Source organism: Oryctolagus cuniculus, chromosome 19, assembly GCF_964237555.1.
Source record: "Oryctolagus cuniculus chromosome 19, mOryCun1.1, whole genome shotgun sequence".
In the NCBI taxonomy this organism is placed as follows: Eukaryota; Metazoa; Chordata; class Mammalia; order Lagomorpha; family Leporidae; genus Oryctolagus; species Oryctolagus cuniculus.
Window position 1 is genome coordinate 31,829,549 of NC_091450.1, and position 16,957 is coordinate 31,846,505.

The window sequence follows — 16,957 nt, forward strand, 5'->3', positions numbered from 1 at the left end:
AGGGCCCACATGGGATGCTGGCATCGCAGGCAGTGGCTTTACCCACTTTGCCACACTGCCAGCTCCTGCCATGGACAAAAAGGGTTTACTCAAATGCCTGTTTCCCCTGGCTGCCCTCTCTCCTTTTCCTATTCTTTTCTTTCTGTTCACCTGGTCTGGGTTGAATTCTGTACCTATGGATGTCAGCGTGGCCTGCAGACCATCACGTTAGGCTGGGCCCCCAGCCTTGTAAAACGAGGAGGCTTGGCCATGGAGACTGAACGTCTAGAGGGGAGGCAGTGAGGACCCGGGGGTGGGGTGGGGTGGCCTCTGCCAGCCAGGGGGCACCCATGGGAGGCAGTGGGAGCCCGGGAGGCTGGAGCAGGTCCTGGTCCACAGCCTCAGCAGGAACTGGCCCTGCCCCCGCCTCGCTCTAGGGTTTCTGCTTCTGGGCTCCTGAATCATGAGGCGGTAGATTCCACTGATGGGGCCACCCAGCTTGCGGGACTTCCTTACGCCAGCCGCAGGAAGGCTAACCTCACACCTTCTAGGTGACCCACCTGTTGTGGTTTGGCTCCGGGGCCCCCAAAGCACACGCTTGGGCGCCTGTGAATGTGACCTGTGGTAAGATGGTCGTTGCAGACGGAGAGCAGTAGGATGAGGCCCTGTTGGATTAGGGTGGAGCCTAAACCCAGGCTACCCTGCGTCTGCATACGAGGTGTGGGTGCCGCCAGGGCACGCGGGGGAGATTCCATGTGCTGACAGGCAATCCGACGGCGTGTCTTCCAGCCGGGGCACTTCCAAGGGTGTCGGTCACTACCAGCAGATCATGGGAGGCTGGGACCGACCACTCAGCCTCCAAAGGGACCTGCCCCTGCCTACAGCTGCTCCAGAACTGGGAGAGAACAGCTTCCTGGCACTTGGCTGTGGCAGCCATGGTTCCTGTTTACCTGCCTGCGCACTGGAATAGGGATGTGGGTGTTGACCTGCACCCCTTGTTTCTCACACGATGAGCGCACCAACTCCTACCTTCCCTCCCCCCTCCCCTCCCCTCCCCTCCCCTCCCCTCCCCTCCCCTCCTCTTCTCTCTTCTCTTCTCTTCTCTTCTCTTCTCTTCTCTTCTCTTCTCTTCTCTTCTCTTCTCTTCTCTTCTTTCTCTCTCTCTCTCTCTCTCTCTCTATATATATATATATGGACAGACAGATTGACAGGGACAGAGAGCCCTTGCATCTGCTGGCTCGCTCCCCAGATGGACATGACAGCCACGGCTGTGGAGTGCTGGCTCCCTGAGGCCAGGAGCCGGGAGCGCCATCCTGGCCTCCCTGAGGTGCCAGGGCACAAGCACTTGGACCGTCTTTTGCTGCTCCCCAGCTGCACCAGTAGGGAGCTGGATAGAAAGCAGAGAAGCCGGGGCTCAAACCTGGCGCTCCGATGTGGGGTGCCGGTGCCAGAGCAGCGGCTTAACCCACTGTGCCACAGCACTGTTCTTAATATCAAAATGCAAGCAGTTGATAGATCTGTCGGTTGGGCACAAGTCAGATACTTTGAGGCCACACGAATGCATGTGTTTAGTAGAAAGAATGGCCACTCTGCACTCGCAGGGAGATGGAATGTTTACACAGAAAGGGATTTGGGGCAGGTAGGCTGCACTGCCCCACCCCTGGGTGGGGGTGGAAGCAGGCATGGTTTTGCAGGTGTGGGGGGTGTTCAGCAGATGGGGGTTGCGCGTGGGATGCACGCAGAAGCCTTCGCTGTCAGGAGTCCACCCTTGCAGACGAGTGGAGAAGACTGCAGAGGTGGGAGGGATGGACGAAGGCCTGGAAGCTGCTGGACTCCAGGAGGGGCAGAGAGGGTGATGATGGCCGGACCAGAGGTGGCGGCGGGAGCACAGCAGGTGCTGCCCGGCTAAAGGCCCACGGGCCCGGCTCTGTCCTCCAGCCGTGAGGAGTAGGGAGTTGTTGCTGGGGTGTGGTGGGATGGATGAGAGGGTCTGGGACGCAGCCTGCCCCGCGTGAAAAGCGGGAGTGGGAGGAGCCTGCCCTGAGCGCCCCAGGCCAGTGCTCCGTGTGCACCTTGGTCCACGCCCACCCCGAGTCCGGACCGGTCTCGCCTGGCTCCCCCGCCCGCGTCCGCGCCTTGCCGAGCCCCTTCCCGAAGTGTCGGTCTCATTCTCATCTCGTTCTTTCCGTCTTTTCAGGAGGAAGCGTTCTGTGTCCTCGGAGGACGGCGCTGCAGTCCCCGGGCCCGCGGCGACACCTGGCGTGGAGCGCGCCGTCGGGCAGGCGGCTGAGCACACGCGCGGCGCAGGGCGAGGACGAGGAGCGCCCGCGGGCCGGCGTCCGCAGCACGGAGAGCGTGCACGGTGGCGTATCCGGGGCGGGCCCCTGGGTTCCCGGAGGGCAGGGACGGGCAGTGACGCGTCCTCCATTTCCGTCGCGGCGGGGAGCCCCGGCTCTGTCCCCGCGCGCCTCGCGCCCTCTGCTGGTGGCGCGGGCCTGCGCGGTGCGCGGTGACTCACGCACATCTGCTAACCATCAGGAGGCTGGCCCGGCCCCGCAGGAATGAGGTCTGAAGTTGGTTTCCATTCCCCCAGAAGCCCAGAGCGGGGCTCGGAGCCAGTCCCCAGTGGGCCTGTTGCTGGCGTTCAAGTGAGAGAGCAGAACTTCGACATGGAGAAGCGAGGTTTCTTTTTTGTTAGGGTTTTTAAATTTGGAAACCACTTTCTTTTTAAAAAATTTATTTTATTTATTTGAAAGAGTTTAAAGGAGAGACAGAGAGAGGTCTTCCACGCGCTGGTTCACCACCTAAGTGGCCGTGGCAGCTGGAGCTGAGCCGATCTGGAGCCAGCAGCTTCTCCCAGGTCTCCCATGCGGGTGCAGGAGCCCAAGCACTTGGACCATCTTCCACTGCTTTCCCAGGCGGTAGCAGAGAGCTAGATCAGAAGTGGAGCAGCCGGCACTTGAACCAGCGCCCATATGGGATGCCGGTGCTGTGGGCCGGGGCTTTAACCCGCTGCGCCACAGCACCACCCCACAAACCACTTTCTTGGAGACTAAATCTTGGGTCTGGTTGTGAGCTCCAGCTGGATTCTCAGGACTACGGTGCTTTGGGAAGTCAAGTTTGTCCGTGTCTCTTAGGTTCATTCTCTTAAAAAATGTTGCAGACGTTACATAGCGTGGTCTTCCATGAAAATATGAATTAAGCCACGTCTGTGATTCATTACCAGGTTCTGTTTCCAAACACGAGTTCCAGGCAGAGACCAAAAAGCTTTTGGACATCGTTGCTCGTTCCTTGTACTCAGAAAAAGAGGTATGGGCCTGCTGGTGTTCTTTAGCCAACTACCTTTCTGTCACTCGAGGAAATTCCGAACGGTGAGCTGCAGGGGTCTGTGGCTCCCCCTCCACAGGCCCTGACCCTGAGCAGCCACAGCAGTGTCTACCAAAGTCTGTGGGTTTCGTGGAGAAATGTGTCCAGATGATTTTTTGGGCCAGATCTCTGGGAATTAATTGGACTTTGCCAGTTATTTATTGAATTGATTAATCCCAAAGGCAGCTCTGCCATCTGCGGGTTCGCGCCCTACATGTCTGCAGCAGCTGGGCCTGGGCCAGGCCGGACCTGGGAGCTGGGAACTGAGTCCAGGTGTCCCACAGGGGCGGCAGGGACCCAGGTTACTTGAGCGTCATCTGTTGCCTCCCAGGAAGCCGGAATTGGGAGTGGAGCTGGCACTCAGCCCTGGCCCTCTGTTTGGGACGTGGGCATCCGCACAGCACCTGAGTGCACCAGGACGCCTGCCGCGGGTCACAGTGGAGGCTCTGCTTTCTGGCGGCCCTCCCTGGGGGACACAAGAGATGGCTGCGGGGCTCCTCTGTCCTCCTGCACAGGAGTTGGGAAGGAAGTGGCCCCCCACGTGTTGTCAGTGTCTGAGCCAGGCTGATGGAGAGAACAGAAAGGGTGCAGGCACCCACCGAGGCTGAGTGTCTGTTCAGAGGAGGGGCCTTGACGACGGGCGACTCGGTGCCCTGGGACCTGGTGTTTGGTGACTGTGCGTCGTCCGTGTTGTTCACCCCTACCCTGTCCCTGCAGGTGTTCATACGGGAGCTGATCTCCAACGCCAGTGATGCCTTGGAGAAACTGCGGCACAAGCTTGTGTCTGGCGGCCAGGCGCTGCCGGACATGGAGATCCACTTGCAGACGGACGCTGAGAAAGGCACCATCACCATCCAGGTAGCTCCTCCTCAGCGCTGGGGCGCATGGCTGCCAGCCTCTTGTGGCGCTGGCACTGGTCGCACAGGGTGACTGGGCCTGGCTTGCTGTGCCCGTTCAGGGGAGGTGACAGCTGCGTTCTGGTGCGTCCAGGCTCTGAGTGACCGCTGACTGTCTGTACGTCCTGGAAACGCTTTGGTTTGCTGTAAAAAGAGTGCTCCTGCATTTGGAAAGCACACTTAAGTCGAAGAAAACAGAATTGGAAACCTTTGCAGCACCCGGAGATGGGGCTGGTAACACTGGTGCATACTGCCTGTGGAGTTCTGCCTGGGTTTATGAATGTTTTCAGCTATGTTTTTGTTTATTTATGTGAGTGATAGAGAAAGCGAGGGAGAAAGCTCCCATGGTCTGGCTCACACCCTAAATGCCCACAGTGGCTGGGGCTGGGCTGGGACCAGGTGCCCTGACAGGGTGACAGGAGCATCCTAACCACTAGGCTAAACCTGCCCCCCCCCCCCCCCGCAACCCTTTTTTAAAGAGATTTATTTATTTATTTGAGCGGCAGAGGGAGGGAGGGAGGGAGAGGGGAGAGGGGAGAGGTCTTCCATCTGCTGGTTCACCCTCCAGATGGCTGCAGTGGCCATAGCTGAGCTGATCAGGAGCCAGGAGCTTCTGGGGCTCCCACCTGGGTGCAGGGGCCCACCCTCTCCTGCTTTCCCAGGCCATAGCAGAGAGCTGGATTGGAAGAAGAGCAGCCGGGACTGGAACCGGCACCCATATGGGATGCCAGCACTGCAGACCGGAGCTTTAACCCACTGAGCCACAGTGCCGGCCCCAACACCTGACCCTTTTTGCTGTACTTTGTGGGGGTTTTGGGTTTGTTTTAAGATTTCATTATTTATTTGAAAGGCAGAGTTAAAAAGAGAGACAGAGAAAGAGAGCTCTTTCATCCGCTGTTTACTCTCCAAATGGCTGCAGCAGCCAGGGCTGGGCCAGGCTGAAGCGGGAGCCAGGAGCTTCATTTGGGTCTCCCACGTGGTTGAGGGTACTTGGGCCATCTTCTGCTGTTTTCCCAGGCACATTGTCAGGGAGCTGGATCAGAAGCAGCGCAGCTGGGACTCAAACTGGTGTGCGTATTGGGTGCCAGTGCTGTAGACGGCGGCTTAACCCTCTGCCACGGCAGCAGCCCCTGTACATTGTTTTTTAAGAACTTTTTTTTTTTTTTTTTTTTTTTTTTTGACAGGCAGAGTGGACAGTGAGAGAGAGAGAGAGACAGAGAGAAAGGTCTTCCTTCTGTTTGTTCACCCCACAATGGTCGCTGCGGCCAGCGCACTGCGCTGATCCGAAGCCAGGAGCCAGGTACTTCTCCTGGTCTCCCATGGGGTACAGGGCCCAAGCACTTGGGCCATCCTCCACTGCCCTCCCGGGCCACAGCAGAGAGAGGGGCAACCGGGACAGAATCTGGCGCCCAGACCAGGATTAGAACCCGGTGTGCCAACGCCACAGGCGGAGAATTAGCCTATTGAGCTGTGGTGCCGGCCAAGAACTTTTGAAGTGTGCTTTCCCCTTATAATACCTATTTCTCTGCGTTACTATTTAGTCCGTGGCACTGGTGTTTTCTCTCTTTCTTTCTTTAATTAAGCTTTATTTATTTTTTTGAAGGGCAGAATTAGAGAGCAAGTGAGTAAGAGTGTGAGCTTCTGTGTGCTGGTTCTCTCCCCAAATGGCCAGAGCTGGGCGATCCGAAGCCTGGAGCCAGGAGCCTCTTCTGTATCTCCCATGTGTGTGCAGAGGCCAAGGACTTGGGCCATCTTCTACTGCTTTTTCAGGCCAGGAGCAGAGAGCTGGATCTGAAGTGGAGCGGCTGGGACTCAAGCCAACACCATGTGGGATGCTGGCACTGCGGGCGATGGCTTTCCTGCCGCACCACAGTACTGGCCCCGGAGCCGTGACACTGTTAGGGCACTGTTTGCATAGCAGCCCACCTATCAGATTAACTGCTTGCTTTACATGAAGCAATTCTTAGATTGCTGTATTAACCATTAGGATTCTAGGATCAAATCGTAAGAAAGGCCACAGTTCCACGATTCCTCTGGCCATGGCCCGAAGGGCTTGTTCTCGGGCCTGCTGCCTCCTGGCCCATGTGGAGAGGCGGGAGACAGGCGCTCCCGACCTGCCGGCTTGTTCCCAGGTCACTGCCGAGTGAGTCAGTGATTACATGGATGATACACTTGTGAAGGGGGCTGTTTTAGTTAAGGGGGCGTGAGGGAGCTTCATGTGCTCCCTCTTTGGGCAGGGAGAGTTTAAGCCAGGCCCCCTTGGTGCATAGAGGCTGTTTGTCGAGGCTGGGTTGGGAGTGGGTTTGCTCAGCTTCTCCGTGTCCACGCGCTGCCCTGGCTGTGGAACGCCTTCGTGGGCAGGGCTGGGGCGGCCGAAGGGGCATCCTTGCCTTCCCTGGCGCTGACAGACTGGGTTCCTTGAGCAGGAGGTGAGGACTCGACTGGGGCCCTTAGTCCGGAGGCCTGTCCGCCGGGCTGCTCCTCGCTGCTGTGACTGTTGACGTCCCCAGGGCTTGGTTGGCTTTGTCTTTTTTCCTTTGTCTTTTTAAAGGACAGTTCTAGATTTATGTAAAGTTTGAGCAGATGCTCCAGTAAACTCGGACACCTACCTTCCTCTGTCCTTTTTCTTTTTTATTTGAGAAACAGTCAGAAATCTCCCACAAGCTGGTTCACTCTCCAAATGCCTGCACTGCCAGGCCCGGGCTGGGGTCAGGAAATCAGTCCAGTCTCCTGTGTGGGTGGAAGGAACCCAGCCACCTGAGCCATTGCTTCCCAGGGTCTGTGTTAGGAAGTGAACCCAGCAGCTCCAATGGGGTTGCAGTGTTTTGTTTGTTCGTTTTTAAAGATTTATTGACAGAGTTAAAGAGAAAGAGGGAGAGACAAATTCTTAGATCTGCTGGTTCACTCCCCTGATGGCCATAACAGGCATGGCTGAGTTGGGCCAAAGCCAGGAGCTTTATCCAGCTCTCCCACATGGGTCCAGGGTCCGAGTATTTGGGCCATCTTCTGCTGCTTTCCCAGGCACATTAGCATGGAGGGGGATCAGAAGTGGGGCAGCCAGGACTTGAACTGGTACCCGTAAGGATGATGCTGGTGTCACAGGCAGCAGCTTAACTCTCTGTGCCATAATACTGGCCCCCACGTAGGCATCTCAACTGGAGTCTTAATTGCTCAGCCCAATGCCCACCTGTCCCCTATTTAAAAAAAAATAAATACTTATTTTTTATTTACTTGAAAGAGTGACTAAGAAGGAGGGAGGGAGGGAGAGAGGGAAAGGGGGTGGGGAGACAGAAAGATCTTCCATCCATTGATGCCCAGGACAGCCAGGGCTGGGCTAGGCGGAAGCCAGGAGCCTGAAGCTCCGTGTAGGTCTCCCACGGGGGCGGCAGGGCCCAGCACTGGAGCCGTCACCTGCTGCCTCCCAGGATGTGTTGGCCGGAGGCTGGATCGGAAATGGAGGTGTGGGTTGAGCTGCTTCTGATGCTGCGTGTGGGTGTCCCAGGCGGTGACCTAACCTCTGCTCCCAGTCCCGCCCCGTGCCTTTTATTTCAGAGCAGAGTGGCCGCGCACGCCACACCGCCTTCCCTTAGGGTTAAAATCTTGGTTTTGTGGTGACAGGTGAGCCAGTCCCAAGGCCTGTGGTGTGCCTGTCCCAGGAGTGCTTCCGTCTGGCCCACCACCCCGGTCGTCCTGACTCCTTAGACTCCCCGGGGCTGTGGAGGTTTCGCGATTTTCCTGGTTTTTGATGCTGTGGGCGGTGTTGAGGGCCTGGGCAGGGCTTTTGTGGGATGTCCGTCCTTTGGGATTTGGCTCGTGTTTTCCTTGTGACCGTGGGTGTTGGCTTGTGGGGGGAGGCACAGCGCGGAGGCGCCCCCTCTGCGGGAGCTGTGCTGGAGCAGGGAGGGCCCGTTCCGGCGGCGTGCACTGGCGTCTCGTGGATTTAGCTCGCGTGTCCTAGTGGTGAGGGCAGTGGCACCTTCCTTGTGCTCGCGGCCATTTGCATCCTTCCTTGGGAACGGTGCAGGTACTTTGCTTTTCTAATCCAGTTGTTTGCATTCTTCGTACTGGGTTGTGAGAGTTCTTTGCACATCCTAAAGAGGAGCTCGCACCAGACACATGCTTGGCCAGTGTTTCCTCCCGGGACCCCTGGCCAAACTCGCCACTTAGTCTCTCTCCTTAGGACTCCGGCATCGGGATGACCCGGGAGGAGCTGGTGTCCAACCTGGGCACCATCGCCAGGTCAGGGTCAAAGGTAAGCGTGGCCTCTGCCTCACTGCAGGGACGCCGCTGTGGGCAGGCACTCGGAGCCTGCTGTGGTTGCCGGTCACAGGACCTCCAGGCAGGCCCGCGGTTGTCCTGTGACAGAGGATCGGGCTGGGTCGCCGCTGTCCAGCTGGGACTGGGTGGGCTGTAGGGTCGGAGTCTAGAGCGCGCCATCCTGCCCCGGTGCCCCCCGCTGCCTTCCTGCGCAGCCCTCCCTCACCCGCTCCCTGAGCTGTGCAGTCAAGGTGGGCAGAACCAAATCTCCTGGACCCTCGGTCAGTCATGAGCCCTGCCCAGGAGGTCTGTGCCTGTCATGGTTCTTATCAGAGCCGCCCTGCAGGCCCGAAGCAGCCTCTGGCATGACTGCCACCCTGGGGGAGACCAGTGGATGGACGCCCATCCTCTTCCACCCCAGGGCAGAGGCCGCGTGGCCCTTAGCGCCTCCCTCGGTGACTGGCACTTTTCTGTGTGGCTCTGGGGGCCTCGTGCGTGCAGGAGAGTTGTGGGTCCAGCCTGACCCTCTCAAGGGAAGACCTCAGCCAGGACCCCCACCACGGCGATTCCCACCAGGATGGCCTGGCTGCTCTGTGCAATAGGCTGGCTCTGCGTGGCGTCCTCTTTTTTTTTTTTTTTTAAAGATTGGTTTATTTATTTGAAAGTCACAGTTCCACACAGAGAGAAGGAGAGGCGGGGGGAGGGAGGATCTTCCATATGCTGGTTCACTCCCCAGTTGGCCACAACAGCTAGAGCTGCGCTGATCCAAAGCCAGGAGCCTCTTCCGGGTCTCCCACTCAGGTGCAGGGGCCCAAGGACTTGGGCCATCTTCTGCTTTCCCAGGCCACAGCAGAGTTTGATCGGAAGTGGGGCAGCCAGGACTCAAACCGGTGCCCATATGGGACGCCGGCACTGCAGGTGGCAGCTTTACCCAGCACACCACAGTGCTGGCCCAATGGCATCTTAAATTTAAAGCATTAAAGAGAAGTAAAATCCGACGTTGGGTTTCTCAGCCACACTCAGGTGCTCAGAGGCCACTTGGGGTCAGCGGGGCCCTGTGGGGCCCTGCAGGTCCCGACCGTCTATGCTTACTTAGCCTTAGTCTCGGGCGGTGGTGACTTCGCGTTAGGATCCCTGCGTGCCCTGCAGTGCTAGACAGCAGCACGGGCGGTCAGTCCCTGTGTCTGTGGGGTGCACGTCCACGGAGCCCAGCAGCCGGGGATCCAGAATACCTGAGACCAGAGCACGCCGGGCACTGAGCGTCGGCAGAGCGAGGAAGCACAGGGCTCGCCGCGGGCTCTGCACAGGCACCTTGGGTTTCGTGCAGGGACTTCAGCACCATGGGCTTCGGAGTCCTGAGTGCGCCCAGAACCAGTCTCCCGGGGGTGCTGAGGGCCGACTGCGCCTGGCGAGGCTATTTTCCCACAATGCTTGGCGTCTCGGAGGCAGGATGATGCAGCCAGGCTCTGGGGGCTCCTCCCTGCGCCAGGTAGCACAGCCCCTTCCCTGGGCCACCCCGCGGGGCATCTGGATGGGCTGCTTCCCCTCTCTGGACTTGGTTCTTCAGGATGTGAGGAAGGTCCCCAGTGGTTGACCTCAGGATCAGCTGAGACGAGCAGGTGCTGGGGGGCCCACACAGGGGTCCCGGCTGTCAGCTCCCGGGGGCCCTCTGACCAGCTCCTGCCATCACAGGCCTTTCTGGAAGCGCTGCAGAGCCAGGCGGAGGCCAGCAGCAGGATCATCGGCCAGTTCGGAGTGGGCTTCTACTCGGCGTTCATGGTGGCTGACCGAGTTGAGGTCTATTCCCGCCCAGCGGCCCCGGAGAGCCAAGGTCACCAGTGGCTTTCCGATGGGTGAGTCGGGGAGGGAGGCCCACTTCCCACAGCGTCCCCATGTCCCCTGGGGGGGATTGGAAATCACTCCTGAGTGTGAGACTGAAACGTTCCCCAGAAAACGCACACGTGCGCGGGGTGCTGGGCTGCGCTCAGGCCGCCTCGAGGCCCACGCGGTGCGAGCTCACTCGGCCCCGCCCCCCGCCCCCGCGTGTGCGATCTGAGGCCCTGGGTCTGCGTCCTGGGGAGAGCAGGGGGCGGCTGCCGTGGGGGTGGGAGCCCCACTTCTCTGGGCTCCCTCCGCTTACACCTGCTTTGTACCAGGCAGTCCTACAGGTGGTCCTGCCTGGGACGGTGCTGGAGCCAGGCACCAGCACTTCCTCGATGTCCCCAGACTGCAGTGCCGTGTGTGCTTTCCCAGCGGGAGGGCAGCCTGGCCAGAGCGGAGCTTCTTGGCTCCCTCTCAGGAAAACAACCAGATTTCCATGAGTTCAGTGAGCTTTGTGCTCAGAGTTTGGGCGGGCCGAGGATACAGGGAGGTGCTTCCCCTCAGCCTGCACCTGCGCTGGTTTTCTGCTCTCCTGAGGGTGCACCTGGCCTTTGCCAGGGTCTCAGCACAGGTCAGCCTGTCCCCTCAGGTGCCTGGGTCTGATTTGGAGCTGCGCCAGGCCCTGCCTTCGTCCTGCACCTGCCTTCCGCTTACATAAGCCCAGGCGGGACCCTCGAGGGAGCCTCAAGCCTCTGCACCGCTCGGCTCCGTCACTGTCCTGATGTCCATTCGGGGCTGGGGGTCTGCCTGTGGGGTCCTGAGGGGAAGTGGCAGGGCAGCCCCCAGGCGAGTGTGGCAGCAGTGACTCGGGGCCCTGGCGCCTCTCTGCTGTGTCACAGCTCTGGAGTGTTTGAAGTCGCTGAAGCATCAGGAGTCAAAACTGGCACCAAGATAATCCTGCACCTCAAGCCGGACTGCAAGGCCTTCTCCGACGAGGCCCGGGTGCGAGGTAAGCCGCTACAGGTCCCATGCCTGAGGGACAGGCGGGGCCTGGCGTCCTCCTCCTCCCCTCCTGGCTCCCTCCTTTGCCTGCAGCAGCGTGGTGGGCTCTGCATACGCCCTGGCAAGGTGTCAGCAGCCCTGGAGGCGCCCCTGAGCCCAGGTCCCCCGGGACCCAGTGGGTGGAGGGTTCCTGTGTTGCATTACACGCCGTCCCAGACGCGAGGCCGGGCTCGTGCCCCCAGAGAGCCCTGTGCTCTGGTCTGGTTCTTTGCCCGTTGTGTCGGTGCCCCTGCTGTGCCCCAGTCTCTGCACTGGGGCGTGGCACAGCGTGGCAGCACCCCCCGCAGGCTTGAGCTCACTCTGGGGCCACCCCAGAGCTGCTTCTGGGAACTTCTCTGCTGTCTTCCAGACGTGGTGACCAAGTACAGTAACTTCGTCAGCTTCCCCTTGTACCTGAATGGAAAACGCATCAACACCTTGCAGGTGAGACCCTGGGCTGCCTGGGGCTGGGCCAGCCGTGGAGACAGACGAGGGCGCTGTCCGCAGTGAGGACTGCGTGTTGCTTGTGGAGAGACGAGGTTTGGGGAGGCAGGCAGGGTCCATCACGTGTGTGCGTCACTGTGGATTTGTGTGGCCTTTGGCACTCAGTTCAGAACATCACCACCCTGTAGAGCACCAGTACCCGTCATCACCCCTCCCCCAGCCCAGGCAGCCGCACTGCTCTCGGTTTCTGTATGTTTTACACAAACTGCAGTCTCTTAACTCGTGGTCGTCTGACTGCCTTCCTGGCAGGGCACGAGGTCTTCAGGGGTCAGCTGCGTGGGCGGGCGCCGCTGTGTCACCGCCCCTCACAGGCGCCCTGGATCCCTTTGCTGACACTGTCCTCGGGAGGGGACTCTGTGTGAGCCCGCGGCCAGTCAGGGCTGTGGGGAAGACGTGCGTCCACCGTGCTGACCCCATCCACGCCCCTGCAGGCCATCTGGATGATGGACCCCAAGGGCGTCAGTGAGGAGCAGCACGAGGAGTTCTACCGCTACATTGCGCAGGCTTACGACAAGCCCCGCTACACCCTGCACTACAAGACGGACGCCCCGCTCAACATCCGGAGCCTCTTCTACGTGCCAGAGACGGTGAGGAGCCTCCCGACGCGGCCTCCCCGCGCTGGGGCTGCCGAGCGATCCCTCCCCGCCCCTTCCCCCCGCCGTGGCCTTGGCCGTCTCCCCTGGCGCCAGCCGCCCAGGCAGATGCTCACACGTGAACGCAGAGGTGAGCACAGGAGAAAGATGTGCTGGGCGAGTGACCGGGCTTCTCAGCCTTGCGGGGCCGCACCCAGGCAGGGCCTGTTCTATACGTGCTTCCCCACAGGGCTGGGGCAGGACTGGCTCAGGGCGCTTGGGGCAGTGGCCAGCACTGTAGGCCACTGAGCGGCACCCACAGGGTTGTGTGGGATGGGGCTGCCACACCACACGGGGCCAGCTTGGGGCTTGGCCAAGCCGTTTCTGTCTCTGACTGGACCTTCGTAAACTCGCACACTTCCTAGTGTCCATTTTGGAAAGAACTGGGCCAGGTTCTGGGCCCTGGGTGGAGTCCCCAGACCAAAGCCTCAGCAGTTCCTGGCTGGTCAGAAATGCAGCGGCTCAGGCCTTCCCAAGCAGAGGGGCTCTTAAAATCTTTCTTTTGAAAATAGTTTGTTTATTTATTTATTCATTTATTTTGAATTATTTATTTATTTGAAAGTCAGAGGTACACAGAGAGAGAGAGATCTTCCATCTGCTGGTTCACTCCTCAGATGGCCACAACGGCCAGAGCTGCGCCGATCCAAAGCCAGGAGCCAGGAGCTTCTTCTGGGTCTCCCATGGCGGTGCAGGGGCCCAAGGACTTGGGCCATCTTCTGCTTTCTCAGGCCATAGCAGAGAGCTAGATCGGAAGTGGAACAGCTGGGACTTGAACTGGCGCCCATATGGGATGCCGGCACTGCAGGCAGTGGCTTTATCCACTACGCCACAGCACCGGCCCCTCATGAAATATTTTTAAAATCCTCTCCCCCACATTTAATGATGTAAAAATGGTTCCTGGGCTGTACATATTCACAGCGCGGCTGACTTGGCCCGTGGGCTGGGGCCTGCCAACCCACACAAGGTTTGGCACGTTCCCAGGGACAAGTAGTCTTCCTTGGGGAGGGGCCAGGGAAGGTGGCAGTGCCCAGAGAAAGCCACTCCATCCCCGCAGAGCTGCGGTGCCGGGCGTTGCATGCCTCCAGCCCAGGGTGGCCGGGAAGGCTTGGCTCTCTCCCTGGGACTGAGGAGATGCTGCCGCGGGCCTCTGACCTTGACCTTTCCTCACCCCAGAAACCGTCCATGTTTGATGTGAGCCGGGAGCTGGGCTCCAGCGTTGCCCTGTACAGCCGCAAGGTCCTCATCCAGACCAAGGCCACCGACGTCCTGCCCAAGTGGCTGCGCTTCGTACGAGGTACAGCAGTGTGGACTGCAGCCTCGGCCTGGAGGGCTGTGGGAGCCCAGGCCTGTGACCACGTCAGCCTGTGGCCGTGACCGGGGTGGGCTGGGCGGAGAGCAGCGGGGCCTCAGGCTGGTCACATCTCGTGTGTGTTCTCCTGGTGTTTGGGGGTGTTCTGAGTCTGAGTGGGACTGGAGTCCCAGGAAGAATCCCATGTTTGGGCCTTTGCATGTTTAGGTTGTGCAAGTTATTTTTTCTCTATTTTTAAAAAGATTTATTTATTTGGAAGGCAGAGTTACGGGAGAAGGGGTGGACACAGATTTTCCATCTGCTGGGCGGCCTGAACTCAGGAGCTGCTTCTGGGTCTCCCATGAGGGTTACAGGGGCCCAGCACTTGGGCTGTCTTCCGCTGCTTTTCTCAGGCCATTAGCAGGGAGCTGGATCGGAAGTGGAGAAGCCGGGACATGAACCGGCACCAATGTGGGATGCCACCCTTCAGGCTTTACCTGCTATGCCACAGTGGCAGCCCCGTGTGGCTGGTTTTTAACGTGAGATACACAGTGCAGAGGGGTCTCTGGTGTGGCCCCCTACACCACCTACCTGCTCCAGCACTGGGTGAAGAACAGGAGGCTCAGGTGCCGCCCCTCTTGCCCGCTCACTTCCTGGGGATGATGGACAGCCGGGCCGTGGAGAGGAAGGGCCAGTTAAGAGTGTGGAGCGCCTGGGCCTGGGCTGCAGGCAGGGAGGAGCTGACCTGCCATGTCCCGCAGGTGTGGTGGACAGCGAGGACATCCCCCTGAACCTCAGCCGGGAGCTGCTACAGGAGAGTGCGCTCATCAGGTGAGCTGGGGGCGGGGTGCTGGCCTGCTGACAGGAGCCGAGGGCAGCCACACCTGAGGGGCCCCTCCAGAGTCCATCGGGGGCCCAGGCTCGGCCTCTGCCTGTCCTTGGGCACCTCAGTGTGTGTCCAGAAGAATCCGGGGTGCGCACTGCTTAGACTGGCAGCTGGGAAGGGGAGCTGCGTGGCGGCAGCTCTGCTGGGCTGAGCTCGCTCGTCTCCTCTGGTGAGAGCAGGGTTTGCTGTCTGAGAGCGTCGACTCCCAGAAACCCTGGGCTGCAGCCAGCCGTGCCCGCGGCTTGGGGTGCGGCGGGCTGACAGCCGCATGGGGTCCGTGTGTGGGGTGGGGTTGCAAGTTGTGCCTTTGGCACCCAGTGCTGTGAAGTGCAGGTGCAGCCGGGAGCTGATGCTGCTTCCTAAATTGCAAGTCTGCCCCTCGCCCCAGGTCCCCCCGGGGGCTTGGGCGGAGGCGCAGCACCTCCACCCCGTGCCCCACAGCCCTGCCCCGCCTCACTGTCCCGAGCAGACACAGCCACGGGGTCTTTCTTGTTTCCTGTAACGTTGAATCGGTAATATTGACAGTGCTCTGCCGCGTTTGGTCTGTGTAGTGTCTTCGGGGCCCGTCCGTGTCACTCATGACTGGAGGCGCTCAGCTGTCGTCACGCAGACGGATCCTGGCTGCTGAGGCTGAGCCGTGGGCCGTCCCCAGTCCTTTGGCTCACGCTCCCTGCATCTTCCCGGGAGCTTTGACTGCGGAGGGTCCCTCGGTCGCACGCACCAAACGTCTTAGTGTGCGCCTCAGTTACTTTCCTGAGACCTCTGCTCAACCTGCCAGCCTGTGCTGACCGCGCCGGCCCTGGCGGCCGTGACCTTGCCCTCGGTGCTGGCCTAGGCCACCAGGCAGTGCGAGCTGACTGCGGCGGGGTCATCGCAGGCCCCGTGGTTGTGGGCGCCTGTTGGAGTTGGCTCGTCAGTGCCTTGTATTTACTGATTCTATCTGAAAGGCAGAGAGAGGCCTTCCATGCCCCGGCTTACTCCTCCAATGCTCGCGACAGCAAAGGGACCCAAGTACTTGGGCCATCACCTGCTGCCTCCCGGGGCACGTTAGCAGGAAGTGCGCCGGGATTGGGGCAGGCGCTCAGATGTGGAGTGCGAGCGCCCCGAGCGGGGTCTCGGCCACGGCCCCCCGGCCCCCCGGCCCCCCGGCCCCCGCTTCAGTTTCTTGGCACCCGTGAGCTGTGAGCGTGCCTGCGGGTCACTGATTTGCGAGTTTCGCTAAGCAGAACTGATGAGGGTTTGGCTTCTGACACACAGAAAGCAGGTATTTCGGGTTCCGGAAGTGTTCCCACCTCTGGACCACTGTGGCCAGCCCAGGGCGGCCGCGGAAGCAAGGCTGCGTCGGCCTTGTGGGGCCAGCTTGCTGGTGAGAGGAGGGGCCTGTGCAAGTGCGAACTCCTGAATCCCCCGGGACGAGGCAGCTGCGCCTCCCTCCCCTCACTCTGCAGTGGCCGCGTGTCTGTCTGTCCCTGTGCAGTTGCGTGACGCTGTGGTGACGTGGGGGAGGGCATGTGTGCTGTGGTGATGGCATTGGGTAGAACTTGTGATTTGATGATGTCTTCATAGAACGTATCATGCTGTGACGTCAGGTAAGGCGAGAGAGCTGTGGTGACGTGGGGTTTGGCGTGTGAGCTGTGGCGGCAGCGGGTACAGCGTGTGCCGTGGTGTGGTTTGTGGGTGTGTTTGAGGGCTGGCTGTGACGTTGCCATCATTGTTTGCTGTGGTGATGTGGGGTGGGCGTGAAGCTGTGGTGACGTGGGGTGGGCGTGTGAGCTGTGGTGACGTGGGGTAGGGCATGTGAGCTGTGGTGACGTGGGGTGGGCATTTGAGCTGTGGTGACGTGGGGTGGGCATTTGAGCTGTGGTGACGTGGGGTGGGCGTATGAGCTGTGGTGACGTGGGGTGGGTGTGTGAGCTGTGGTGACGTGGGGTAGGGCGTGTGACGCTGTGGTGGCGGCGGGTACAGCGTGTGCTGTGGTGCGGTTCATGGGTGTGTTTGAGGGCTGTGACGTTGCCATCATTGTTAGCTGTGGTGACGTGGGGTGTGTGTGTGAGCTGTGGTGACATGGGGTGGGCGTGTGAGCTGTGGTGATGTGAGGTAGGGCATATGAAGCTGTGGTGACGTGGGGTGGGCGTGTGAGCTGTGGTGACATGGGGTGGGCGTGTGATGCTGTGGTGACGTGGGGTGGACGTGTGAGCTGTGGTGACGTGGGGTGGGCGTGTGAGCTGTGGTGACGTGGGGTAGGGCGAGAGAGCTGTGGTGACGTGGGGTGGGCGTATGAGCTGTG

The 16,957-nt window shown here is 60.1% G+C and overlaps 1 protein-coding gene across 1 annotated transcript in view; it reads left to right on the top strand.

The window, feature by feature from the left end:
* Positions 1–16,957, top strand: part of TRAP1 (TNF receptor associated protein 1) — a 49,574-nt gene that overhangs the window by 22,436 nt on the left and 10,181 nt on the right. The window contains exons 2-11 of the mRNA XM_051836281.2: positions 2,177–2,341; positions 3,206–3,288; positions 4,063–4,203; positions 8,422–8,493; positions 10,191–10,351; positions 11,219–11,328; positions 11,731–11,804; positions 12,296–12,451; positions 13,670–13,790; positions 14,546–14,615. Of these exons, the coding sequence (XP_051692241.1) occupies positions 2,177–2,341; positions 3,206–3,288; positions 4,063–4,203; positions 8,422–8,493; positions 10,191–10,351; positions 11,219–11,328; positions 11,731–11,804; positions 12,296–12,451; positions 13,670–13,790; positions 14,546–14,615 (1,153 nt within the window). The remainder of the gene's footprint in view (positions 1–2,176; positions 2,342–3,205; positions 3,289–4,062; positions 4,204–8,421; positions 8,494–10,190; positions 10,352–11,218; positions 11,329–11,730; positions 11,805–12,295; positions 12,452–13,669; positions 13,791–14,545; positions 14,616–16,957) is intronic.